Source organism: Solanum dulcamara, chromosome 7 (assembly GCF_947179165.1).
Source record: "Solanum dulcamara chromosome 7, daSolDulc1.2, whole genome shotgun sequence".
NCBI classification, from domain to species: Eukaryota; Viridiplantae; Streptophyta; class Magnoliopsida; order Solanales; family Solanaceae; genus Solanum; species Solanum dulcamara.
In genome coordinates, this window is record NC_077243.1 from 6,819,709 (window position 1) to 6,846,545 (window position 26,837).

A 26,837-nucleotide genomic window follows, 5' to 3' on the forward strand; every position below is an offset into this window, starting at 1 on the left:
TACATATATGAGCTCATTTGTACAATTATGTTGACAACTACTCATTGAAATAAAATCATTTTCTCTACATAAAATAATAAATGTGCCTATAGTATATATCCTCAATATAATGGCCTTACCTATAAGGTTGTCCAAAATCGAGCTGTAATCGAAAAGTCAATCGCAAAATTAGTTTATTGGCTAATTGATAATAATAGTTTATCGGATTAATAGTTGGTGAACGAATTAAAAATTTATAGTTATCGGTTTATCGGTGTGCTCAATTTAATTATTGGGTAAACCATTAACTCATTACAAATTATCGTAGTTATATTTTTATCATAAATATATTTTTCAAATAAATATTTATGTGCATGCACCCTCAAAATTTAGACTTTCATATATTTCTCACTATGATTTATAATTACATAATCAGCAACTTAAGTAGAGGAAAAAAATTATTTTGTTTGATCAGAGATAAAAAAAAATTTGTGCAATTTCTCAAAAATAGTTGAAATGCAATTATAGTCATGATAGTTGAAACCACTTTTTGTTTCTTGTTAGCATAATAATGCTAATCATTCTGCTTCCCCATCACAAATCCTGGCTCTTTATTTTATTGATGAATCAATTCTACTACACACTGTGTCTTTTCTCCTTTTGCAAATTTTTCGGTGCAAAGCTAGAAATTATTATTATTATAATTTATATCTATTACCAACTGGTATATTATACTATTACTACCTCAAATACATATTTATATGACTGTTAAAATTTTACTAACCCATAAAAAAAGACATGAATAACGTACCTTACTAATCATAAAAATATTATCTCTCTCTTAAACGTCTTAATTAATTAAAATATTAAGGGTTAATTAGTTCGAAAAAGTAGAATTTGTTTCTTGTTTTTATAGGACATCAAATATTTTGAAATAAATTCAGCTTACGAAAATGAATACTGTTTTGGACCAGAATGAGGAATTATTGTGCAAGAAAGTCGAATAAATATATTTTCAAATGAAGTAGGCCAACCAACTCAGTGCTTGTATTGATACCACAATTTCATTTATCGACAGCAGTAACAATGTTTAGAGAAGTGTTTAATCACTACACAAAAAAACATGGAATTAGTTACGGGATTTGACGAAAATCCCTTAATATTTTGTTGCTAAAACACTTCTAGCTAATTGAATTTTATTTTAATTTATCACTAATTCGTAACTAAATGAGATTAGCATGAGATTTTAGTTATTTAGCTACTAAACTATATTCGTTGCTTATTCTTCGTTTTGTATTAGTGAATGTTGAGAGCAATAATATATTCATTCCTAAGCCAGCTAGACATAGACATATAACAACGTGGACAAATTTGCACCTATATATACATCTTTAATTGTTGTTGCTGCTTCATATATTTCTTATGAAAATTCATTGCTCTTGCTTCACAGACAATTTCTATGATAGATTTAGGTGAAGCAAATAATTCATTTTTTTTAATACAAGACTCCGAACCCTCCTTCAACTTTTGTTAATGCATAATGCTTAACAGCAATTAAATGTTCTCGCATTACATTGTTGAATTCAACCAAACTCACTTTTAATTTTGATACATTATGTCTGCTGGTAAGTGGTTTTAGGTTTAGCGGAGTGATGTGTGTGTAACGAAGCAGATTTTGGACCTAACTCCATCTCATTAATCATATTTTGGCCAATTTAATTTGGGGGCCGAGTTCCGCTATGATATTATGGTAAAAAATGAATTTTGAATCTAATTTAACTACAAAAGTTGGATTTAATGAGAGAAAAATTGTCTAAAGTTATTTTAGAGATCATCCGTCTCATTGACCACCATCAATATGGAACTTTTTCATTCTTTCGACATGTTGTCCCAAAATTTAACACTCGATATAATGTATTCGAGCAAAACAAAATTACTCACAAATAATTGGAAAAAAAAAATGAATTTGCAAAATCTTTAATGTACAATATATCGGCCCAAATTTTGTCTTCACTTTTCTGCTACAAGGAAATCTTCAGCATATGGGAACTTACAATGCTACAACGGCATTGGACCCCAACAGGGTAGTTTAATTTCATATTCCTTATTTCAACTAATAATTATGCATCAATACTAATCTCTACTACTCAATAGTTTGATCAAAACCCTATCCGAGTTGTTAATATTTGTATTTTTTTATTTGTTAATGTTATAATGTTATTGACCTTGAAAATAAGTGGTCTTTAACTTTTCACCCGCTTGCCCCAGGGACAAACCTTCGAGATCAAAAATCAACTTATTGAACTACAAATTTTGCCAGTGAATAAACAGGTTCTAAAGTTCAAAATTACCCACCTCAAATGCATTCTTGTAAAACCATATAATAAAACACACTTTACATCAAGCAACTTTTCTGCCTGGCCCAATATTTCAGCTGTTCAAACACAACACTTCACTACATATTCTATGGCCCAAATCGTACTTATGGCATCATCAGCCTTGGACCAGCGCTCAAACTAGAGTACAATACTACAGTACACAGCAAATGAAAGGCATACTTCAAGAGTTAACTCTGCAATGGAAAATTTGATCTCTCAATGAAGAAGCACTTCCAGAATTTATGATGAAATAGCTTTAAGATGCAGAAATAAGCTTTTACGATATTAGAAAGGTAGCAATATCAGAGTAGAGGAAATACGTAGTGAGTTCAAGAATCCAGTCACAACATATATAGTTGAATAGCAGTTATCTAGAACAACTGCTAGTGCAAGAAAAAGTAAAGAAGTTCTGGTTCTTCTACATAATACATCTTGTTTTGAAACTCTGTAAACATACACCAATACCACCTGCAGCTACTTGGGGCCAATGTCCTTGATACCACAAATCTGCTCCTCTCCCATGGCAGACATCACTGACAGAACCAGGTCCTTCCCCTCGGCAAAACCATCTTTGACCTGTGCTCATCAAATAGAAAAAATGTTAAGCGGGTCCAAGAATTCATGGTAAAAATGTTAATCTTGCATTAAGGAATTAGCTACCCTTGAAATCAAGAAAAATAAAACACGCAGATACTTTATGATCTTGGAGTAAATAAACCAATGCCTTGTGGAATCTAAGTATAGAGTTAAGTTCAAACAAATGGCTCTCGTCAGTAAATGTTACTGCTTCCATTAATATGATTCTGTGTTCAAGTATCACTCACTTAAATTTTTTGTATTCCAAACATAAAATAGGTAGCAAAGTAACATTGATGTCCAAAACAGATACTGTATTGATGCTTACCTGAGCCAGAAGAGTATCATCAGTTGGGAGCCTCAAGTCATCCTTGGTGTTACCATTTTCAGTCAACAGACTCACCTGAAACAATATTATAAGTGAGATAGGATAGCCAACAACAAGGAGATTCAAAATCCAAATGACAAATGGAGAAAAAGTGATAGCAAAATACGTACAAAGCCATCCTCAGATATATCAATAAGCTGGTAGTCAGTTCTATTCACATGAGGAACCTATAAAGAAAACAAAACATATAGGTTGGCAATAATTTAGTAAATGAGCATAGCAAAGCCGCAAGGAAAATGATATATCCAGAATCAGTTGCTTACATCACAATTGTGAGAAGAGGGAACAATATCTTCAAGCTTCTTTCCAGTGAAAATGTCAATTGCCACAAAGTGGCATTTAGCATGACCGTGCTTGCCTGTCTTGGAAGTCGAAACTTCAACCACCTTCAACAACAAATCAGACCTATCAGTACTTGTAATTATGAATCAATCAGGGAACATACAACATAACAAACAATGGGGGAAAAAAGGAGGCCAATCAAACCTTGATCCCAGAGCTAAAAACTAGATTGGACCTCCAAAACTTATATCACTGAAACTTCTGCAGTCACAGTGAACTTTTTATTTTGACAACCGAGAAATCCCCAAGGCCTAGTGGTGCACGGTTTGTAGCACTCCAAACTCAGGGATAATAGGACATATATTATAGTTCCATGTGTGCATAGGGATGAACCTAGAATCTAGACTCAGCAAGTTCAAACTGAGTACTATATTATCTTATTAATATATACAACTTTTAAGATTTTTTTTCATATGTACAATTAGTTTGTATAAAAAACAACGAGTTCAATAGAAACCACAGAGTCGTCCCAAATCAGCTTCATATTGCACTCAGTGGTGTAGATACATGGATTACAGGGTGTGATCACTCAAAACTATATTGTGTATATAGGTCAAAGATAACTTTCCAGAGACATATACTAAAGTTCTAAACATACTTAGCAAAATTTCTAGATTCGGCACTGAAATTTGCACTATATCAACCTTGTCTTTACCACATGAATGAACTCTCCGGTAGTACATGTGTGTGGAAGATGGTATTATTTCAACAGATGCAACCAATAGAAGGAAAACGAAAAAATTCATGAAGATCAAATAATCATACACAAACCCTAAAATACTCAGCAAAATCTAAAATAAGAAATATGAATAATCAAACAGCTGAAGAGCGAGAAAAATAGGGAGAAGAGAGTGACCTTGCAAGGACGATTTTTGATGACGATATGACCATTCTTACGAATAGTACCAGCTTGTTGAGGATATGTCTTTGAAGCTCCGGCATCGGCCTTGGATTCGAAGTGGTGCTCTTCGTCCGACATCGTTTTGATCTTTTTTTTTCTGGTTCACGGTTCGCCGGTGGAGAGGAATAAGGAGGACAAGTTGGGCTCTTCCAGTAGTACTGAGGGATTGCTTGTCTATTTCTTTTTGTATATATGATGATGCGTTCAAGTGACGCAGTCGTATAACGGTGAGATTTTGGAATTTTATTTTTCATCCTTATCCACCTTTTGCACCCTCCTTCGCTCTCCTTTTTTTTTTTCCCGAGGTGGGTGGGTTGTGGTAGGATTTTTGAACTTACAGTATACACTACAACAATAATTATATATCTAGTGGAATTTTATAACTGGGGTTTAAAGAGGGTAGAGTATATGCAGATCTTACAATTACCTCATAGAGATAGAAAGACTGTTTCTGAAAGACGCTAAGCTCAAAAGTATCAGTTTCAAGAAAAAGAAAGCAACAATATATATATATATATATATATATATATATATATATATATATATATATCATATCGGCTAAAACGAGAAGTGATGTAAATTTTACAAGACAAGAAAAATATCAATAGCAAAATAAAATGATAATCAAAAGGCAATAACAACACAACTATACTGGATTAGAGTCTGTTTGGATTGACTTAGAAGTTGGTTTGACTTAAAAACTATTTTTTAAGTCAATTCAAACGGGTTCCTAATTTTTTTAGAATCATGTGTGTTATATTTAATTTTTTATATAACAATATTCTATCTATTTCGAGATATAGTTTCATGTATCTTGATTCGATAATTTAGGAAAGTGGGGTTATCGATAATGATGTCACTCATTGTATTGGAATGACGTGGGTGAAGTGGAGGCTTGTCTCCGGAGTATTGTGTGATAAGAAAGTACCACATAAACTTAAATGTAAGTTCTATAGAGTAGTGGTTAGACCGATATTGTTGTAAGGGGTGGAGTGTCAGCCATTCAAGAACACCCATGTTTAGAAGACACAAGTAGCAAAAATGGGAATGTCGAGATAGATGTGCGAGCACACTAGGAGAAGATTAGGAACGAGGATATCCAGGACAAGGTGAGAGTTGTTTCTGTAGTGGACAAAATGAGGGAAGCAAGACTAAGATGATTTGGATATGTGAAGAGGAGATGCGCAGATTCCCTAGTGAGGAGGTGTGAGAGGCTGGATATAGCGGCTACGAGAAGAGATGTGATTAGATTGGACGTGACACAACTCCAAATTACCGAAGACGACATTAGATAAGACGATGTGGAAGTTGCGTATTGGGGTAAAAGGTAGGTAGCGAGTGTTGTCTTGATTTTCGAAGGGCTTAGCCATTTTCTTATAGTGTTTTACTTTTGATTCCACCATTACTTGTTGTTTATGTTTTGGTTATTGTATTATTTTGTGTTTGTTACTGTTTTCTTATTAGTTGTTTTGTTGCTCCAATGTCGTTTTCCCTTTTTCATTATTTTGATATGTTGTACTCAAGCTAAGGGTCCTTCGAAAACAGTCCCATTACCTCCATGAGGTAGAGATATGATCTGGATACACACAAACCTCCCCACATCTCACTTATGAAATTTCACCGAGTATGTTATTTTGTATAACAATATTTGATATATAACAACAATGTTACTTATTATATTAATACACTTTTTGTAAAATTATTTTTTATAACAAGTATATTCTAATATTGTGTAATATTATTTTGTAATAGATATATTATGTATACCATAAATATTAAAATATTTATAATAATCATCATTAATATTATGCACATAATAAATTTCAAGTATAAATATTTAAAAGGGGAAAAACTTGGAAAACTTTCAACCATAAACTATTAACTCCTGGTCATCAGATGACTACATCATTGGGCAACAATTCACCTTTCTCTATCAAGTAAACCAAGATTTATAAATTTCATTTCCACTTCACTTTTAGGCCAGATCAAATTATGCCAATGCCATAACAATTGTGTTCAATAATAATCTTAGTACCCATCAACTAATGATCTAATATGTTGGATGTAAACAAAAGATCACAATGCACAAACAATTAATGAGAGTGCTAAAAAGTCTAGTAGATATATGAACATGCACATTGCTTTCTCTATAAAATGAATATAGCAGTGAAATAAATTATAAGAACAGCAGCAGGTTAAGGACCATCATCCTCTTTTGAATTTTTTACTTTTTTGCTCTTTGTCGAAACCTCAAAATTCAACTTTAACAGCATCATGAGGCATTTCATATGCATCTTTTGACCTTGATTTCTTCACTCCAGCATTGAACCACACCTTATCAGACTTGTAGCTCTCAACGTTGATACTTGTGACTTTGACCCATACCAAGACCTTGGTCTTCATTCCATCTATTCCAGTGAGCTTTCCCCTTGACAGAGTTCCTTTGACGCGAGTAGCATATCTCATAACAGATGAATCCTTGAAGCAGACCTCACAGGTTGATGGCAGGTAGACAGTGAGCTTTGCATTTGACTCAGCGAATTCATAGCATATTATGTTTTGGGGAAACAGTCCAGGAGGCAGGTTGTATTCTCGCAGGAGATCAGGCAAAGATTTTGTAGGTTTGCCTAGCAAATTACAGAATTATTTGCATCATATTGGAGTATTATAGGTTGCGGAGAAATTGAACTAAAAATGCATATGAACTAACTTTGCATCCTTGAGATACTATCATAAATTCCAAAGGACAACTGTTGGGATTGCCACCATACACATCTTTTAATGCCAATGCTATCATATAGGGATGTGAACTGTACAACAACAACAACATGCCCAGTGTAATCCCATTAGTGTGGTCTGGAGAGAGTAGGATGCGTGCAGACCTTACCGTACCTTTGTGGGGTAAAGAGGTTGTTTCCGGTAGATACTCAGAGGGATGTGAATTATGTCACCCAAAATCTGTACAGGTTTCAGACCCCCTTAGGATTCAACTATAAGTTATAATGTGGCACAAATGTTAGCTGGAGTAAGCTTCCAGGAAACAGCAATGTGCTGCAATTTCATGACAGCTATTTCCATTGTATGAAGGACTCACATTTAGGGACCAGATTGTTCTATGCATTGATGACTAGATGCGACATTGTTTTTTTGAGGAATGGAGTGCAAAGAGTAATAGTAGTGACTATTTATTTCGATATATGCAGAACCATATAGAAGTGGCCACTAGACTTTCCTGCTTACTTCCAGTGGAGAAACAAAGTTATTTTCTTTCAGAATCAATCATTATATGCCATCCATGATAGACGAAGATTTGAATGTGATATTTAAGTCAAGAAAAAACTATAGGCAGACCAAAAATGCAGAGTTGATTGAAGTAACTGCATACCTTTTAGCTTGTTGAAAATCCATTTTGCCTTTTCTTCAACAGTGCTCGACAGATTCTGAAAAATGTGAAGTCAAGCAGAGTGATGAAGTGGTTACTTACAAGTTTATCTACATATATGTAATTAGAATAAACTGAATTGTCAAATTTCAAGTAACAGGACAAGGTTTTTGACTTTTACCATTTGAACAAACTAGACTTTTATGTCAAAGATATAGAAGTGATGCAGTCCAGGCACAAGTAAACAATGATGAAATCCTTGCCAATTTCTGCTACAGAAACACATTTCTTTACGATTTTCTGTTGTGAATCCGGAAGGTATGGTTATAGAATAACAGCATCTTAAGTATGAGCTTTTAAAAGATGTTGCTATGTTCAGCCTCACATTCCAAAAAGAGGATTCACTCCAACAGTTGAACTGATTAGCCAGTCTACTAGGGGTAAGTTCTGCGTACATCCTACCCTCCTCAAGTCCCACTTGGTCTATTATTGTTGTTGTTAAACTCAGAAGCCACTTTTCTCATACCAAAATAGGGGTGGCACTGCCACATATACAAAATGCTGTAATCATAATTTTACTTTGGGTGTTTGATGAAGTTTATATTCAGTTCTTAATAAGAGAAAAAACACTGCTCCAACGTTTACCCCAAAAATTAAAATAAATCAGTAAACCAGAAGTAAGTTCACACACAATGATTAGCACCAATTGTTGGTCCCAACATTCCTTTCAAATCTGCTTCGATATGTGTTACTTGAGCCTAAAGTCTTTGAGAAACAAACTGTCTAAGGTCTGGGTACATTCTGCACTCCCTAGATGGAATTTCACCAGGTATATTATTGGCACCAATCTAGCCCAGATTTCAACAACATATGAAATAATACAATCACAAAGTTGCATTGACCAAAACAAATAGTTGAGAAAAGAAAGAGGGAGCATACGGATAGATCATTAGAGATGTTGGAGATCTCTTGTTTGGCTTTCTTAGAAACCCAGAATGTACTTGATTTCAAGCTCACTACTGTAGTTAGTGCTTTCTCCATTCCAATTATGTAACAAACTACACACACAACACCCTCTTTTGGTTAGAGCTGACAAAGGAAGAAAATGCATCAAATATCCGTTTTTCTCTCTGTGAATGTGAATTTGGGTCCCTTCTTTCTCTATCACTGCTGTCATGTCACACAACTCATCATTTGTCTGCACTCACCATTACAAAAATAACGGCGCTCCAATAAGAAAAAAGAACAATTCTAGTGAGATATAGATTGGAAACATAAAAAATGTGAAATTTGAAATGATTTGAAAATTAGGGTAATATTTGGACATCAACAACTAAACGTTGAGTTACATGGAAAATTACGTTAATGCAACTTTCCTTCCGAGTTAATTTAACTGTACTAGTGTGACCAACTTTGAAAGACTGGTTATACCATATGGAAATTAAATAATTAAAACAACATGGTGTTCTGATTTGGGAGGAAAATTTGGTGTCATAAAGAAATTAGAAGTCTCTCTTATCATCAAAAAGTTTTTAGTAAGTAACAAGTATTCCTCTTTTGATAATTAAAAATATGGAATTCAAGTTGGAGTATAATCCCTCTATTTATCCAGCTGAAAAGTAAATAAATTCAGTAATAGTTGGTTCTTTTTTTTTTTTTTTTTGGTACATGAATTGTGTTCGTCTTTTTTAGGTGGCAAATAGCAATCATGTGATTTTGCCTTAAATCCAATCAGGCAATCATGTGGTATGTTTAGCATCTATTTGGAAATCATGTGATGGTGGATGCCCACTCAAATAATTTAATATCATCTTTATTTCTTTGCTTCTAAGGCTACCTTAGTAGTTAGTACATCATTATTGCTTGGATATTATTTTTAAAATGATTGATTGTGGATAGAAATTTTTGAATATATTTTACGGAAATGATTTTATGTTTAGATTAGAATTTATATTGTGCATTATCAAAGTTACACCTTCATTGTACATTATCAAAGTTTCTCTTTTGAAAAGTTAAGAATTGATTAGGGAAAAATGAACCAAACATGATTGTGGGAACTACTTCATTCTTAACCAGAGAGGTCTCGGATTCGAGCCTTAGATATGGAGAAAATCCTATTGGAAACACTATCTCTGAATGGGCATTGCAGTGCGCTAACCGAATTTAGTCGGGGCTCCACGGACTCCGGACAACAGATGGAGACTGGAAAAAAAAATTAGGGAGAAATGAAGAGAGATTCTTGCCTAGAAGTTCCTCAAACAACTTAGGCAGAAAGCAACATGATATTTGCTAAAGACAGAAACAAGTGTATTCATTATTACAAGTACCAGACCACAGACACAAGAGTACCATTACACAAACCAAGTATGTCTTTAGATAAGATAAAGTCACATCCTTTGAACAAAAAGTATACATATCCATCACTGTGATTGCAAAGAAGAGGGACAGATAGCTCTGACTTGATTTATGGCAAGAAGAGGTGTAACAAGACGGATTGCTCTGGCTTCTTTCGGAATGTGGTTCCTTCAAACATATATCACCTTCAGCCTTTGGGAAATGGGCTTATGCCTTACACTTTTTCTTGCTTCATAAGTTGTATAAATTCTCCAAATACTGCCCAAGAAAACGAAAGGATACAATGAGAATTTATACATAATTATGGCTTGATTCAAGCAGCTGCACTAAGATACAAGCAAATCCTGGTTTACTCGATAAAATTTGGTCTCAAAAGTTTGGATGGAAAGAAATAAGAGAAATTATTCTAGAAATACTTTTGTTCACTCAGGGCGTGTTGGATATGGAGGAAAACATTTTCCAAAAATGTATTTCAATTTTCTCATGTTTGGTTGGTCTTGGTGGAAATGTTTTGGAAAAGATTTTCTTTAGGAAAACGTGTTACTTCAAACTGAGGAAAATGACTTCCCTAATGAAACTTAAGGAAAACAAATTTCATAAGCGAGTTTCTAAGTTCATTGTCTCCTCCTCATCCACCCAACGCCGGCATCACCTCCCACCCTTGAAACCCCCACCCCCATAATATTTTGCTAGCTTACATATAAATGCTCTTGGGATAAAAATAAGTAAGAAATCCACTTGTGTTCCAAGAGAAACATTTTCCTCCCTACCAAACACACACTGTAAGGCAGCAGGATTTTTTTTATGAAGATTGACTTAGACAGCAGAATCCTAGATTAGGATTAATCAAAATAAAGTAGTTTTTCAGAAATTTTCTTCTGTAGAAGTGATTGGCCATTTGACATCATTATTCTCAAGATTGTACTTATCGTCTACACAAATCCTCATAGTAGACAGCAACGGTAGAAGTTTACAGCTAAAGGCAACCACTCAACTAATTGGTCGAGGTTAGTTCTATAAAAGGAGGATCGAGTTCAGATAAGTTTACCAGGATCTGAATCATGAGGCCCTGGAGATGCTTCAGGATGGTATTGAAGTGACATCAGCTTCATTTTAGAGGAGGCAAGACCAGCACAACTTCCATCATTCAAATTTACATGAGTCACCTCTACACCATCTGGGAGAGACTCAGGGTCAACAGCGTAGTTGTGATTCTGCATATGGAAGATTATTAAATGTTCAACAATATCATTAATAAGTGAACACCCAAGCCACACATTTGAAGTACAAACAGCTCTATTTAGTAGGTGTTTGGCCATGCAATTTGGAGTTTTGACTAAAACCAGTGTTCGGTTACGACATTTGAACAAAACTTCAACTTCAATTTGAATTTTGATTTGGGGTATGGGGAAAGGAGGTGTGTACGCAGACCTTACCCCTACTTACCTCGTGAAGGCAGAGAGGTTAAATCCGAAAGACACTCAGGCTCAAGTAAAACAATTCAAAGCAGGTTTGAGAAGGAAATACAATAGTGCGTATAATCACAAGCATTTATCCAAAAAAGGAGCATAGAATATGTGATTTGCTAATGTGGCGGCACCTTAGGATATTTTGATACTTGTTTATGAACTATGGTTTGCTTATTTGATAAGATGGTAAGAATTGGGAAAGTTGTGGATTTTCATGTTTATGAGAAAAAACAAAACTTTTGAGATCCAAATTGCAAGTCCAAACATGATTTCGACTTCAAATCATGGCCAAACCGACCCTTAAACTAAGAAATTAGACTGACATTATTATGCACGGACCGTAGTATTTAAACGGAAGTAACGTTGATGAACGGAGGTGCAATTGTACAGAAAACTTGGAAACCACAGAACAGCAATCAAGCTAAAATTCTCTATTGCACATACCTGAGCACTGATCTCAACACATCCATTTCGAAGATTTCGAACTGGATGGTTTCCTCCATGGTGACCAAATTTCATTTTGAATGTCTTACCCCCCAATGCTTGACCAAGCAACTGGTGACCCATACATATACCAAAAACAGGAATTTTTCCAATAAGTTCTTTTACAGCTTCAACTGCATAAGGAACTGCAGAGGGATCTCCTGGCCCATTGCTGAAAAGAACCCCATCAGGTTTCATCTTTAGGATTTCAGATGCTGGCCATGTTGAAGGAACAACGGTGATTTTACAGCCATAGGATGCTAAGCGCCGAAGTATGTTCTGCTTGATTCCAAAATCATATGCAACAACCTTCATTCAACGGAGGGGCAAAAGTAATTAGTTCTCTCACAAAAACAATGTTCTTTTCCGAATCTAAAAACTCTAACAATACTGACATTGAAAGTTTCTTTATTTCTTCCATTATCATTAAACTCCCAATCTGAGGCTGTTCTATCAACCCATTGGTAAGGAGATTTGCATGATACGCCACTGATTAGATCCACACCTACACAACGTAATACATAAATAATAAAATTCTTAAATTTTCCCAGAAATTCCAAATATATTTCACTTTATTTGGAATTTATGAAGATGAATTTTGTTTGATTATACTTTTTGCAAAGGAGAGAAGATAGCACATTATTTGGAATTTATGAAGATGGAGTTGAAAAACAGGTTTGGAATACTTCTCCAAATTTGGAATCCAACTCCAATTTGGATTTGAAAATTTTATAAACAAACACTGAGTTTGAAATAAAGCAAAAAATTATTCCGGAAAAAGTAAATAATTCCCATGACCAAACGGCTCCTTAAGGATAATACAAGGCCAGTAACTTACCCACAATGTCCCATGTACGGGACATTTCGAGAAGTTCTTCGTCACTTTTTGAATTTTCTGTGCTCAAGACTCCAATGAGGCTTCCATCTTCTCTTAATCTTCGTGTAATTGCTCGTGTGTCAACATCATCTGTTGCATGGTAAAGTGGTTAATATATCAGAGAATTTGAATTCCACAGTTTGACATGGAAATAACAAGTGGCCTTGTATAGGACACACATAGGACTTACATATACCCATGATCTTCCTTTCAGCCAAATAGTCACCGAGTGTCTCTGTGCATCTCCAATTTGAGGTGCTGAGAAATACAACAGGTTAATCTAGGGGTGTAAATGGGCAGGTTAGGCTGAATTTGGGCGGATCAAAAAGGTTGAGTTAATAAATGTGTGGGTTATTGACTTGCCAAAGAGTAATTTGGGCTGAAATGGGCTATAAAAGAAGGCCATGCCCAACTTGCCCAATTCTTACTAAATTTCAATTTCTTTGTTTTCTCTTTTATAAACTTTTAGTACCTAATAAAACTATATTTCTTCTTTATCAGCCCAGTATTTTGATGGGCTAAAAGGGCTAAGCTAATAAATGGGGTCATCGCTAATTTGCCCACCCCTAGGTTAAACTATAAACATACTGTTTGAAGACTGATTTGAAAAGCAGGGCACAGCGACCAAACCTGATACTTAAACTTCTAATGACTAATCCTGCAAGAAAGCACTGCATTGATTCTTCATCGTCTGCCCAGAGAAATTTCCAAAACAGTCAAGAAAAGATTATTCAAACAAACATAACAATTAATCATGAAATAAAAACACAAAACACACCAAAATTGATCCCAGTATTCCCGATATGAGGGTTAGTCATTAAGACAAACTGGCCTGCATAACTGGGGTCTGTTATTATCTCCTGGTACCTGCAATATCAGGAAATAGAAATCTCATATATTAGACGCTCAAAAGAATCTGAAAAAGAAAAAAAAGTGGCAAGTAGAAAGAGATGAAAGTAGAGAGGAAATAAATTCATTTTTTCCTGCATTCTCTGAATAACTCTATGAGGTACATCAAGCATCCAAATTATAGGTAGCGGAGATAATATATGCTTGGGATTTACAATGTCAACTTTCCGTCCTTTCTACATTATTTCCTTTTTCACAGGCATTTAAAGACTTCTTTCATTTTTCAAAACGACTCAACTTGGTGGTGTAAGATTCAAAATTTAGATTCCTCTAAATTCAGCCAATATAACATTAAAAAGAATTTCTCCAAAGAGATAGGAGGTAGATCAGATATTCGATACAAGGTTGAAGTGGCCTCCATGATGGACAAGATGGGGGCGGCGAGATTGAGACAGTTCAAGCATGTGAAGAGGAGGAGCGCAGATGCCCCAGCTCAAAGCTCCACTAGAATTCGGTCTGTACGGAGGCTATGCAGATCGAAGGAAAAGAAATGTTTTTCAACAGCAAGAAAGAAATACAGTATGGACTAATTTATTTATTGAGAGAATTTCGTGTATACGGAGGCTACGCAGATGAAAGGGAAAGAAATGTTCTTCAACAGCAAGCAAGAAATACAGTACGGACTAATTTATTTATTGAGCTGAAGTGATTGTCAATGATCTTATAAAAATAAATTTAATGGAATCACAACTTAAGCAAATTTCAAAAATGTGGGGGGGATGATTCTTCACAAGCCTATAGTAGTTCTATACTAGTTCATTATGAATACTCTGACTACCACCTAAATTGGACAAGACCGAAAGCTAAGATAATTTAGCACTTAACTTATCCTTTAAGAAGATATAGTCATAAAATTAGCAAGCAAAAGAAATTGTGTTGTACCCAGTTAAAGAGGTATTAAAAACAACTTCTCCAACTTGCGTTCCACGAGCACCAAATGATTTTGCCCTCCAAATTGAACCATCCTCAAGAACAAGTCTAGCATCTGCTACCTTCCAAGGTCTTTCAACCAGAACTGCAGCTCATCCAGCAAAATATACAATCATTTAGAGTTCTAATAGATGCTATTAATTTCAAATAAATCTAAAATAACAAGAATAAAAGGTCCTTGAGCTCATAAAATTAATGGACAACAATGCAAAAAGAAAACTTACAGTGCTGAACTAAGAAATGGAAAGACAACATACATGCACGATACTGAAACTGAGACGGGACAAAATATGTCTCAGCTTATGGAGAAACTAAAAAGAAGCAAACGCCAAAACCCAGAAAATTACAACAAACTCATTTCACGCTTTTTGTGCGACTAAGATAATAAAACGGAACGCAGACAAACTAAAGCCCCATAAAACTGATAAGTAAAGTGACCTAGCTTTCTCTACGATATATAAGCTGACTTAAATCCAACTTCTTCCAATGCCAAATTGCCGAGCTTTGGATCATGGGCTCGTAACAAAAGCACAGACTACAAACGACGAATCTTTTCCAAAAATGACGCATTTTCTGGACCAATTTCCATAAATGAAAAAAGAGAAAAATGTTTAATGTGGGCACCTTTGGTGTTTCTATTAACGGATCAGCCTTAACAGTCCGTAAGGGCCTTCAACATTTATTTTATTTATTTCTGGTCCAACAAAATGAAGAAAGCACCCCCACCTCTTTCTCTTTTTCTTTGATAAAAGTAGTGTCCAGACCAACTTGCACGCACCTTGTCTAATTCTACTGGATACCTGCCACCTCCCAGTGGTACAAACATGTATCAGGTAACTCTGTCCACCAAGTCTAGAACAGATGGGAAGAAATCACCTAGTGTTTTGTCTCTACTGGGATATGAGCCTGAGACCTCATGGTGCTCAACCCACTTCATTGACCACTAGCCACACCCTTGGCTGCATCTCCTTCTTTCTCTTTGTTCTCTCTTTTTTCATCTTGTATCCTTCCTAGAGTGGAATAGCATAAGCAGCACCTGCAAATGTTTCTTATATTCCCTGTTTCTTCCCCTCCACTCAAGAGCAGATTATTCTTGGTGCAAGAGTAGCTTGATTAAGTCTCCAGCTTACTTTTTGGAATTTTTGGATTCTCTAAAGATGTAATATAGCAGGAACTTATCAAAAAATACAAAAGGAAGTAATATAGCAGGGAGCTCTCTCCTCATCTGTTGTACTTTTTCTATATATATTTGATCTTAGGTGCATTTCCCTCTGGCGTATGCGATGCTGATAGAAAGCAAGGATGAGGCGGAGAAGTGGACGAATAGGAAACTTTATAAGATAGCGAGGAAGGAGGTGAAGTTAGTGGCTTCGACGGCAAAAACGACAGCTTTTGAACGCCTTTATGCTGAACTAGAAGAGAAAGGCGGGGATAGAAAATTATTCAGGCTAGCCAGGGCGCGGGAGAGAAGGGCACGCGATGTGGATCAAGTGAAGTGCATTAAGCACGAGCAAGAAAAAATATTGGTAGAGGAAACCCTTATTAAACAGAGATGGCAGTCATACTACCATAAACTCTTGAATGAAGAAGAGGACAGAGAGATTGTGTTGGGAGATTTGGAACATACAGGGAGGCGTCACGATTTTGGGTGTTGCAGAAGTATTACGGTCGAAGAGGTTAAGGGTGTTGTGCGTAGGATGCGCTGGGGAAGAGCGATCGGACCTGACGAGATTCCTGGGGAATTTTGGAAGAGCGCGAGCTCGATAGGTTTGGAGTGGCTGACTAGGTTATTTAAAATCATCTTTAAGACAACAACGATGCCCGAAGAATGGAAGTCGAGCATAATGATCCCCCTATACAAAAACAAGGGGGATATCCAGAGCTGCAACAACTATAGAGGTATCAAGCTTCTAAGCCACACTATGAAAGTGTGGAAAAGAGTGGTGGAAATGAGGGTGAGGAGAGGCGTGTCTATTTCAGAGAACCAGCTCAAATTTATGTCGGGACACTCAACTACAAAAGCCATACATCTTATGAGGAAACTTGTGGAGTAATATAGGGAGAGGAAGAGAGACTTGCATATGGTATTCATCGACCTAGAAAAGACTTACGATAAAGTTCCACGAGAAATACTATGGAGATGTTTGGAGGCTAAAGGTGTACATGTGGCGTACATTAGGGTGATCAAAGACATGTATGAAGGTGCCAAAACCAGGGTAAGGACATTAGTAGGGGACTCAGAGCACTTCCCAGTTGTGATGGGGTTGCATCAAGGATCAACTCTTAGTCCATTTTTATTTTCCTTGGTGATGGATGGATTGACGCGACAAATTCAAGGTGAGGTGCCATGGTGTATGCTTTTCGCGGACGACATAGTTCTGATCGATGAGACTCTTAGCGGAGTTAACGCTAAGCTGGAGGATTGGAGACATACCTTGGAGTCTAAAGGGTTTAAGCTGAGTAGGACCAAGACAGAATACTTAGAATGCAAGTTCGGTGAGACACCTCAAGAGGTTGGCACGGAAGTTAGGCTTGGTGACCATCCAAAAGAAAAGTAATTTCAAGTACCTTGGGTCTATCATACAAGGCAGTGGAGAGATTGACGATGATGTCACACATCGTATTGGGGCAGGGTGGATGAAATGGAGGCTCACTTTCGGTGTGCTATGTGACAAAAAGGTGTCACCACAACTTAAGGACAAGTTCTACAAAGTGGTGGTTAGACCGGCTATGCTATATGGGGTGGAGTGTTGGTCAGTTAAGGTCTCTCACGTTCAAAAAATGAAAGTGGCGAGATACGAACGTTGAGATAGATGTGTAGTCATACCAGAAGCAACAATATTAGAAATGACGCTATTTGAGACAAGGTAGGAGTGGCCTCGGTGGAAGACAAGATGCGAGAAATGCGACTGAGATGGATTGGGCATGTGAAGAGGAGAGACACAGATGCCCCAGTGCGGAGGTGTGAGAGGTTGGCTATGGATGGTTTCAAAAGAGGTAAGGGTAGACCGAAGAAATATTGGGGAGAGGTGATTAGACAGGACATGGCGCAATTACAGCTTACCGAGGACATGACCTTAGATAGGAGGGTGTGGAGGATCTATATTAGTGTAGAAGACTAGTACATAGTCTCGTTATTCTTCCACATTAGTAGGCGCATTAGCGCACTATAATTTCTGGTGCTTTGACTTCTGTTATTATCTATTACTTTCAGTATTTTGATTAATCTATTTTATCTGTGTCGCTTTCGTTATTTGCTTTCCCATATCGCTTTAAACTTCTTAGACTAATCTGACCTCTTTTTATGCTTCTATTGAGAAGACAGTCTTTCGTAAACAGTCGTTCTACATTGATAGGAGTAAGATCTACATACACTTTACCCTCCTCAGACCCCACTTTGTGGGATTTCACTGGGTTGTTGTTGTTGTAGGTGCATTTCCCTCTGGAATATGATTGTTGGGGTACGACCTGACAACTACCAGCATCTATTAGCAAAAGAAGTCAAAAAGGAAAAGAAAGTCATCTTTCCAGCCAGCCTCCTTAGATTTATTCTTATACTGATTGGGCTGCACTATTTTCTATTATATATATATATATATATATATATATTTCAGCAAAGTTTTGATCATTTTGGTTGGGGTAATTTTGGACCAATGATGTTGACTTTTTGAAACATTAAGTTTTTTTTTAATGTTAACTACTACTAGGAGTATTATATTATAGGGATGAACTGGTGCAACCAAACACTACACTTGTATAGTTGAGATATCAGCAGAAATAACAAATAATGGACAATAATCCAACAACCTAAAGAGAAAAGGAAAAAAGACCTACACGGAAATGAAAGATAAAAGAGCTCAACAAAGCATATCACTTGAATAGTTGAGAAAACAACAAGAAAATGCAAATGAATTCAGATATAAACATGAAGAGACACAAAGATGGAAAAGAACGACCAACCAGAAGGTGCACCATCCGACGAGAGGTTCTTCGAAGAGCATTTAACAGTGAAAACTCTGGAATTTGTAGAGTTTGTCGAAAAAAGGGCACTGGTTATTGTGGCTGTGGACACAACATTGTGAGCCCTCGCAGCACAATCCATAGCTTAGCTTCTGTGAATAAAAAATTCTTTCTTTTCTCCCTCACTTTTGATGAAGATGTGGATACTGAGCCCTAGTAATAATTTGGGCTTCTTATTTGTGTTGGACCTATTAAAACAATGCATACATTATATATATATATATAAAAATATAACGGAGCCGGAATTTTTAATTTATGAATTCTAAACAGCCAGACCTCACATATGGAATTTTAGTGAATATGTTGCTCATACTACATAGTCCATAGATTATTGGTATATATTAACGAAAATTTTTAAACAAATACAGGGTTCAAATAGATAGAAATACTCATTCATAGCTTACTTACTTCAAAATTCTTTCTTAAAAAGAAAAAAAAAACGCTGCTGTGTTTAAATATCATCTAGTATATGAAATTGAACTCTTTCAGGTGAAACTGAGTACAAATACGTCATATAGAAAGGTTTGTAATTAGCCTTTGCGTTTTCAGATTATTATTATTATTACTTTTTAAACACAAATTAGTATAACTTAACAATTTCAAACCATAAGAAATCAACTGGACCATTAATATCAGGTAATTAAAAAATCATTGATAAACATAAAGGAAAGTATAACTTACAATTTTGCCGAGGAAATACGCCAATTGGAAAGTCTATAGCGGCAGGTTAAAGTTTGTGAAGAAAACTTTTGAAGGCAGAAAGGGCTCTAATTTGGGCTCATTTTGTGAACTAGCCCATTACATAACGATTGGGTTGGGTCGATGTCCTTTTTACAACTGGGTTTCCAATTTTATTAGTAACATATAACACATTATAACATACTTATAATTACACTTTTGTAAAAACTAATCTAATGATATAAATAACCATAAGTGTTATAACTAGTAGAAACTTTTCCTCATCGAGCTGGCACTATTTTTCAATATATATATTTTCTCTTCAACTTGTTTCCTTCCACACTCGAGCCTTTATCGGCCCTCCACCATATCCTGTCCATAACATGCAAAATAAGGTACTTATTATCTACGTAATACATTTTGGTTCAATAAAGCTATTTTATAAGAAAGAAGAAAAAAAAGAAAATAATGCAAAATTAATCTTCAAGACCATTCCCTATTCAATACCAAAATAATTTTATTCCAAATACATCTATTAGGGTTTGAGATTCTTATATGACATACATTTTACGTCATAGGAAGACGATGGACAAAACCAACATGCCAACATCACAAGTCAATGTTACTTGTTAGTACATAGATAATGAGTTTTAGAGCTACACTCAAAATTCTATTTTTTTTAAATATAGAGATAATGACTTATAATATGAAGTTTAACTTATAGATATTAATGCATTTTGGATAGTATTAAAGGTTTGTTCATTAGCGAAATTTCTTTTTACCGGAAATTTAAAAAGGTTTTTTGTACGTCAAATCAAAATAAATAAGTAATAAAATATTAGAATAATTTGAATCAACTTGAAAAAACAATTCAATTACTCTTAAATTATTTAATTATTATCTAATTAAATAATTTAACGATTTGAACATGGCGGATTTACTAAAGCCTAAGGATGACACTGATTTATTGAAAAAATTATTAAATCCATATATACAATTAAAGGCAAAAGGAAATAACATAGAGAATATAAAGTCACACTTCTTGACACAAATAAGTGTGCAGCTCAGTTGGTTAGACGCTACAGTTCTATAGGCAAGATTACACATTTGAATTTACCTGGTGTTATGTTGATACACTTTAGGTTCTCCATTGTCCCTTCTCATAGGCTTATTTTTTGTTTTGTTTTTTCTTTAATTTTCAAAAAAAAAAGATATAATTTTCTTTTAAAAATATTTTTAAAGAAAAAGATATAATAGTGTACATTTATAAGTTATTTTTCTTAATATGATATTACATTATTTTATTTATTATTTCTCATTTGAAAAGTCCACACCACTAATAAAATAATCATGTGTATGCCACTGAATATGAAGTTTAACTTATAAATATTGAAAACATTAAAAACAATTCTATAATATTAGGTCGTGTTTAATTAGTATAACAAATAATTTTCTTTATTTTTCAAAACTACAAATCAAAGTGTTACATATTTTTTAAATTTAATACATATAAATTAAGAACTCTTATATTAATAGCACTTTTAAAGAGACTTAGCTAATCTTAACTGATAATATAATTAAACTTTACACTATTAGTGTAATTTTGAATTGCTACAGGACTTGATTAGGGCCGTTTGGATATAATTTCATATTCGATATTTGAAGTTGAATTTTTATTTAAAAATGCAATTTTGATTTTTTAAGTTTTTTAGTTTTTTTTCATAACACATAAAAGCCCCACGATTTGTGAAAACTATCAGAACTCTTTCAACTTCTATACAATCTTAGTAAATGAATAATTCATAGTTCACAAATAAGGTATCGAAATATTCTAAAACGCCGCATTAATAAATCACATATTTTCATATTTTATTAATTTATAAATACATGTTTGTGATTACAAGTTATTACAAATATTAAATACACATAATTTTATAAAGATCTACCAGTAAATATTAGTAGTAACTAGTTATTCTTTAATAAAATACTTTTACATGGTATGTACAATCTCTTCACATTGAGTACGAGTCATTTTAGTTTTTTTTCAAAATATAAACTTATATTAGTAGTAACTAGTTATTCTTTAATAAAATCTTTTTACATGGTATGTACAATCTCTCCACATTGAGTACGAGTCATTTTAGTTTTTTTGCAAAATATAAACTTATGAGTCAATTTTTACATTTTAAAAATAAATAAAAATAACAATTGGGAATTTGAAATTTTACTTTACAGAGAATTTGAAATTTAAATTCTTAATTTGAAATTAATGTTTCAATTTTGTGGAGATTTCATAAAAAGACACTGACTTCACATAAGTTATATATGTTTAATCAGATATTATTAGGACCAAAATAAGAATATGTCGACATTTCAAGCATTAAAGCAAATTCCAGAAGGAAAAAAAAAACGATAAAAGAATAAAGAGGAAATAAAGAGGGAGCGCAGGCAAACAAAGTTCAAAACGGCCGAATAACAAATTTATAGCAAAATATCAACATGGATTGTGATGTAATAGTGAAATGTTTTACCCATAATTAGCGACCTAGGGTTGGTGCTTGAATATAGAGAAAATTATGTTGGGAGTGTCACCTCTGAAAAAAAGTGCGCGATTAGAATTTAGCTGAAGCTGTATTTGGGTTTCGAACACCAATGGGAAAGAAACAATTTATAGCAAAACATAGAACAAAGCTGTTTTGTTTTTGTTTTTCTCCAACAACAATGCTCCTCTGTTGGATTCTTCCTTCCGCAGCTACAGATATTATCGAATTTTCCGTTTCTGTCATTCTTTCGTGTTTATAAATCAAATGAAATTCTCAATCTTATTGCTTCAATCTCACCATCAACAAATCTTTGATTTTCTCCGTCTTTAATTCTCTATCTTCAGGTAATTTCTTCTTCATCTTTCTCAAATTTTAAGTAAGTCCAGAAAAAGGGGTTGTAATGGGAGAGATTGATACAAAATCAATTGAATCAGTCCAAGCTGCCCTTTCTTTGTTCGGAGAGAAATCATGTGATCACAAGAAGAAATATAGATCCTCTTCATGTATCAATGTAAGCCAATTGGCCAAATTCTTCAGAAGTTTACTCTTTTTTACTTACATATGTGCCCACTATAATGATGTTGATGAAATATCATAGTAAGATATATTTTTCAATTAATTGTTCTCCGTCGTTAGAGATTGAAGCGTAGTTGTTGTTATAGTAGGAACTCTCTCTGTTTCAATTTATGTAATATGGAGTTTAAGAAAGAATGATTATTTTTGAAACTTTGTGATCTTAAACATGCCATAACATTTGTGTGTGGTTATATAACTTTTGAAACTTCTATATTTAAACACATCTTCTTCTTTTTCTTATAACCATGGTGTGCAATTCAGCTCGCCTGCGGTTATAAAATTTTCTCAAAATGAGAAGCTTTGAGTTGATTTTTCCAAATCTAGAAGTGTTTTAACTGATATGTGTGAGATACTATGTTCTTTAAACAAATTGATATCTTAACAGCCAATTTACCATGTCTAATTGGATATACTTGAAGATAAATATTCTTACTTGTTTTACGTTGAATTAACAGGCGATGGAGGAAGAAAAAGATAAAGGAAGTGTGTTGAAATACTTGGCAAACCTCAAAATTCAACTCGAGGCGAAGGATTCTGCACACAAACAAGCACTTCTTAAGCTAGACCATCACGAAAATACAGTTGATGAACTATACACTCTGCTAATGAGCTCTGAACTCGAGAAGGAGATTTACATGACCGAATGTAGAGGGTTGATGATTCATGTACATGAGCTTGAGTCAATAATTCAGGAGATGGATGACCGATTTTTGGAGTTTGTAATGATACAAGAACAGTTCTCCGGTGAGTTAAAGGCCACACAAAGAGAACTAGTGGCAGCAAGAGATGCTAAGCTTGAAGCCTTTACACAAGTAGAAGTGATGGAAAATTCTTTGAGAACCGAAAAGTTAAAGACTGATGAGCTATTGAGGAATGTGTCGAAGCTTAATGAGACTGTTTTGCATTTGAGAATGACTGCTACTGAGGCAGAAGAAAGCACTGCACTTTTGCATGAGCGAGAGGCGGAGTTGGAATTAGAAGCAGCAAATGCAAAGGAAGAAGTGGTTTTCATGAGACATCAATTGGGAATGATGCAGGATTTGGAGAATGAGCTATTGGAAAAGTTTGCACTTATTGATTCAATGAAAGCAGAACTCCAAGAATTGAATGAACTTCGCGCTTCTTCTGAGGTAGTCCCTTCAGATGCTGGTGCCAGTGAGGTGAAAAGGTTAAATGAAGCTCTCGAATTACAAGAGAGAAAGAATTGGGATCAGTCCGGTTATATTAGTCTATTGGAGTCGGAACTCAGACAATTAAAAGGGGAACTAAACAAAGCCAACGAAGAGGCTGCACATGCCGATGCAGATTTTGGAACAATTAGCACTGAGCTTGAGCAGATTAAGAAGGAAATGACTGAGACAAGAGAAAAGGAATCAGAAGCACACGTTGAGATAGCATTCCTAAAATCCGAGCTTCACAAAGAGAGGTCAAAAGTTGCAGCAGCAGAGGTTTCTGATTCAGTAGCCAAGAGTGAGAAATCAGCATTACATCTTGCACTTCAGCAGCTGGCCTTAGAGTTGGAAGAGGCTAAAAACGAAAACAGGAGATTAAATGAAACCGCGAAGGCATCTGAGGAAAGTCAAAATGAAGCATCAGAAGAGGAGTATGAGCAGCTGATCAAGCATAAGGAGCAGGTACATGAAGAACAAAATGAAATTCAAGTACTGAAGAAAGAACTAAAAACAGCAATGGTGAAAATTAGCGAGTTGAGGACGAGAGCTGAGCAGGCGATAAGCAGAGCTGAGGCAGCTGAAAAGGGTAAATCAGCACTTGAAAATCAGATAAAGAGATGGAAGGAACATAAAGAAAGAAAAAAGGCTGCATTGGCAGCACTTAAAGAGGAGTCCATTTCTAGAGAAATTACTGACTACAAGTCTGATACTTCTCTTAAAACACTACAACCTCTTGGTAAGGTTCTCAGGATGAAGTTCTAGTTACACCAAATCTATTGCAAAGCTTTTCCATAGGAATACAAATGAGATCCACAATACTATCATTGTATTGTCGATGGTACTACATAATTGGATCGCGTAAAGGCAGAAGAAAGAAAGCTCGAGCAAAGAAAAGCTGACCATGAACGAGCCTATGGTCAGTATATCTTTGAAAGCTCAGACAGAGAGAATAAGCGGACTCCTCCAGGGCTACTTAAGCCACTTTAGTGCAAAGGAAAGTTTTCTGTAATATAATTTTGCTAGTATTCAATCCAATTTTAATAATTTTCACAATTTGTGCGGTTTTTCATATTTATGAGGAAAAATACAATCTAAGAAATCCAATTCGTATATCCAAACAAAATTTCAATTTCAAATCAATTTGATTTCAATTTACCGATTTTAAATCATGTCCAAATGATATAGACAGTATGTAATAGATCTTATTGGGCCAATAACTTGAGCCTAGTATATAGTTGACATTTCTCTTTTACATATTCCTTGTGTTGGAATTGAAATGAGGGAGCCCAGCCCAAAAGGATACATCCTTTTTTAAAAAAAAATAATAAAAAATTGGGGGTAGGGGAAGGGGAAATTGGGGGAATTAGAGGTGAGAATCAATCCTCACCAACAAAGTAAAAGTCTAGATAGTCAACCAATTAATCTATTAAAATTTTCCTAAAAGGATTCGTCCTTTGCACATGCATTTAAATATTTTCAAATCTCTATAAATTTCTACAATTTAATTTAAATTGCTAAGAAGAATCTTACGACCCTTCTATGGCGAGGATAGTGATATAGACTGGCCAATCAAAATGGAGTAGTCGCTTTGGAATAGGTTAATTCATCAAATATTTTGTTAGGTTTAATTACTACTCCCTATTGCTCCTGCATGCCCCACTTATCACTACAAAAGAAAAAAAGAGTACCAATATGAGGTTTGTCTAAAGACAAAATTCTACATAGGTTTTCAACGGCGTTGTCTTAGTATATGTTTAATGAATTACACAGAAATAAAGATTAAGACTTGTTATTCTTTGTCCCACCAATCAAACGCTCTGGAAGAGTCTTGGGAGGCAAGTATTGGTGCTAAAGTAGAGAATGGTCAAAGGTCAAAGGTCAATGGGAAAATGGTAGATGTAATCTTGTTGAACACAGACACGTTTTAGTCCTTTGAACCATTTTTTCTCCATTATACACTCTTGTGTGTTTTTGACCTTACGCCATCTTTTTTGACAAAAGACTCATATATGAGTTTGCTTTATAGGTCATGGATCACGATCATTTTTATTTATAAGGTTTTAAATATATATGTTTAATAATATATATTATATAGACATGTATAAGATTTGAGTTAAAGCTATTAAATTATATCGAACTCATCAGTATAACAATAAAGATTTTCTTATATTATTAGTGTATTTTGATATGTAATATATATAAAATTCTCATTTCTTTAAGATAATCTATTAATGTTTGTATATAAAATAACTTACAATCTGGGGATGGATTTACGAGAATCCAATTTTTTGTTTGAATTATGTAAATGTATTAAGAAATTTATTAAGTTTATAATAAATATTTGATTTTGAACTCAATTATAATTGTATATTAACTCGAAATTTTTTATAGAAACTAATAAACTTTCAATTCAAGATTCACCTTTACCTATAATAGCCTTTTAAATGATGCGCTACTGCAATTTTTTTAATGCTATAGTTATATTTCCTTGGGGATTAATTGTTCGATTTGAGGATTAGTTATGATAATCTCAATTATCCTAATATTATTTTTATCAATAATTTTAATTTATTGTATTAAAAATAATATTACATATGAATATATATATATATATATATATATATATATATAGTTGTCCCCCCCCCCTCCAAAATGGGAATACCTTTTCCCCTTATGATAGGTTACTTACGTCAAATTCAAACCCCACCATTTCAAAAATTTCACTAATTCCAACCTTTCAAAAGATCACATCTTCAAAGTCTTATTTGTTAAGGACATACCCCCCCACAACCCACCCAATCTAGGGTCCCTTTTTCCATCTTTTATTATGTTTTGTCTCTACCTCCTTTTTCTTATTTGTATATTTTCTTATTTCTAAT

General features: G+C 34.6%; 4 protein-coding genes across 4 annotated transcripts; 1 reads left to right on the forward strand and 3 right to left on the reverse strand.

Moving 5' to 3' along the window:
- Positions 1 to 2,619: 2,619 nt before the first annotated feature.
- Positions 2,620 to 4,838, reverse strand: LOC129894468 (eukaryotic translation initiation factor 5A-5). The gene is made up of 5 exons (XM_055970176.1): positions 4,520 to 4,838; positions 3,585 to 3,707; positions 3,432 to 3,488; positions 3,262 to 3,336; positions 2,620 to 2,933 (listed from the first exon to the last, which is right to left on the reverse strand). Exons 1-5 carry the CDS (start codon positions 4,640 to 4,642, stop codon positions 2,832 to 2,834), a joined length of 480 nt encoding a protein of 159 aa, XP_055826151.1. The 5' UTR covers positions 4,643 to 4,838; the 3' UTR covers positions 2,620 to 2,831.
- A 1,651-nt stretch (positions 4,839 to 6,489) lies between these two features.
- LOC129893802 (uncharacterized protein At5g01610-like) lies at positions 6,490 to 9,514 on the reverse strand. The gene is made up of 3 exons (XM_055969201.1): positions 8,886 to 9,514; positions 7,950 to 8,004; positions 6,490 to 7,191 (listed from the first exon to the last, which is right to left on the reverse strand). The coding sequence occupies exons 1-3, from the start codon at positions 8,985 to 8,987 to the stop codon at positions 6,815 to 6,817; spliced, it is 534 nt and encodes a 177-aa protein (XP_055825176.1). The 5' UTR covers positions 8,988 to 9,514; the 3' UTR covers positions 6,490 to 6,814.
- A 695-nt stretch (positions 9,515 to 10,209) lies between these two features.
- On the reverse strand, positions 10,210 to 19,734 carry LOC129893801 (carbamoyl-phosphate synthase small chain, chloroplastic-like). The gene is made up of 11 exons (XM_055969200.1): positions 19,671 to 19,734; positions 18,930 to 19,177; positions 14,922 to 15,054; positions 13,909 to 13,997; positions 13,761 to 13,821; positions 13,321 to 13,388; positions 13,092 to 13,220; positions 12,649 to 12,758; positions 12,215 to 12,562; positions 11,350 to 11,515; positions 10,210 to 10,559 (listed from the first exon to the last, which is right to left on the reverse strand). The coding sequence occupies exons 2-11, from the start codon at positions 19,069 to 19,071 to the stop codon at positions 10,516 to 10,518; spliced, it is 1,290 nt and encodes a 429-aa protein (XP_055825175.1). The 5' UTR covers positions 19,072 to 19,177; positions 19,671 to 19,734; the 3' UTR covers positions 10,210 to 10,515.
- A 3,510-nt stretch (positions 19,735 to 23,244) lies between these two features.
- LOC129896107 (uncharacterized) lies at positions 23,245 to 24,985 on the forward strand. Its single transcript, XM_055971932.1, has one exon. The coding sequence runs from the start codon at positions 23,245 to 23,247 to the stop codon at positions 24,718 to 24,720; it is 1,476 nt and encodes a 491-aa protein (XP_055827907.1). The 3' UTR covers positions 24,721 to 24,985.
- Positions 24,986 to 26,837: the final 1,852 nt, after the last annotated feature.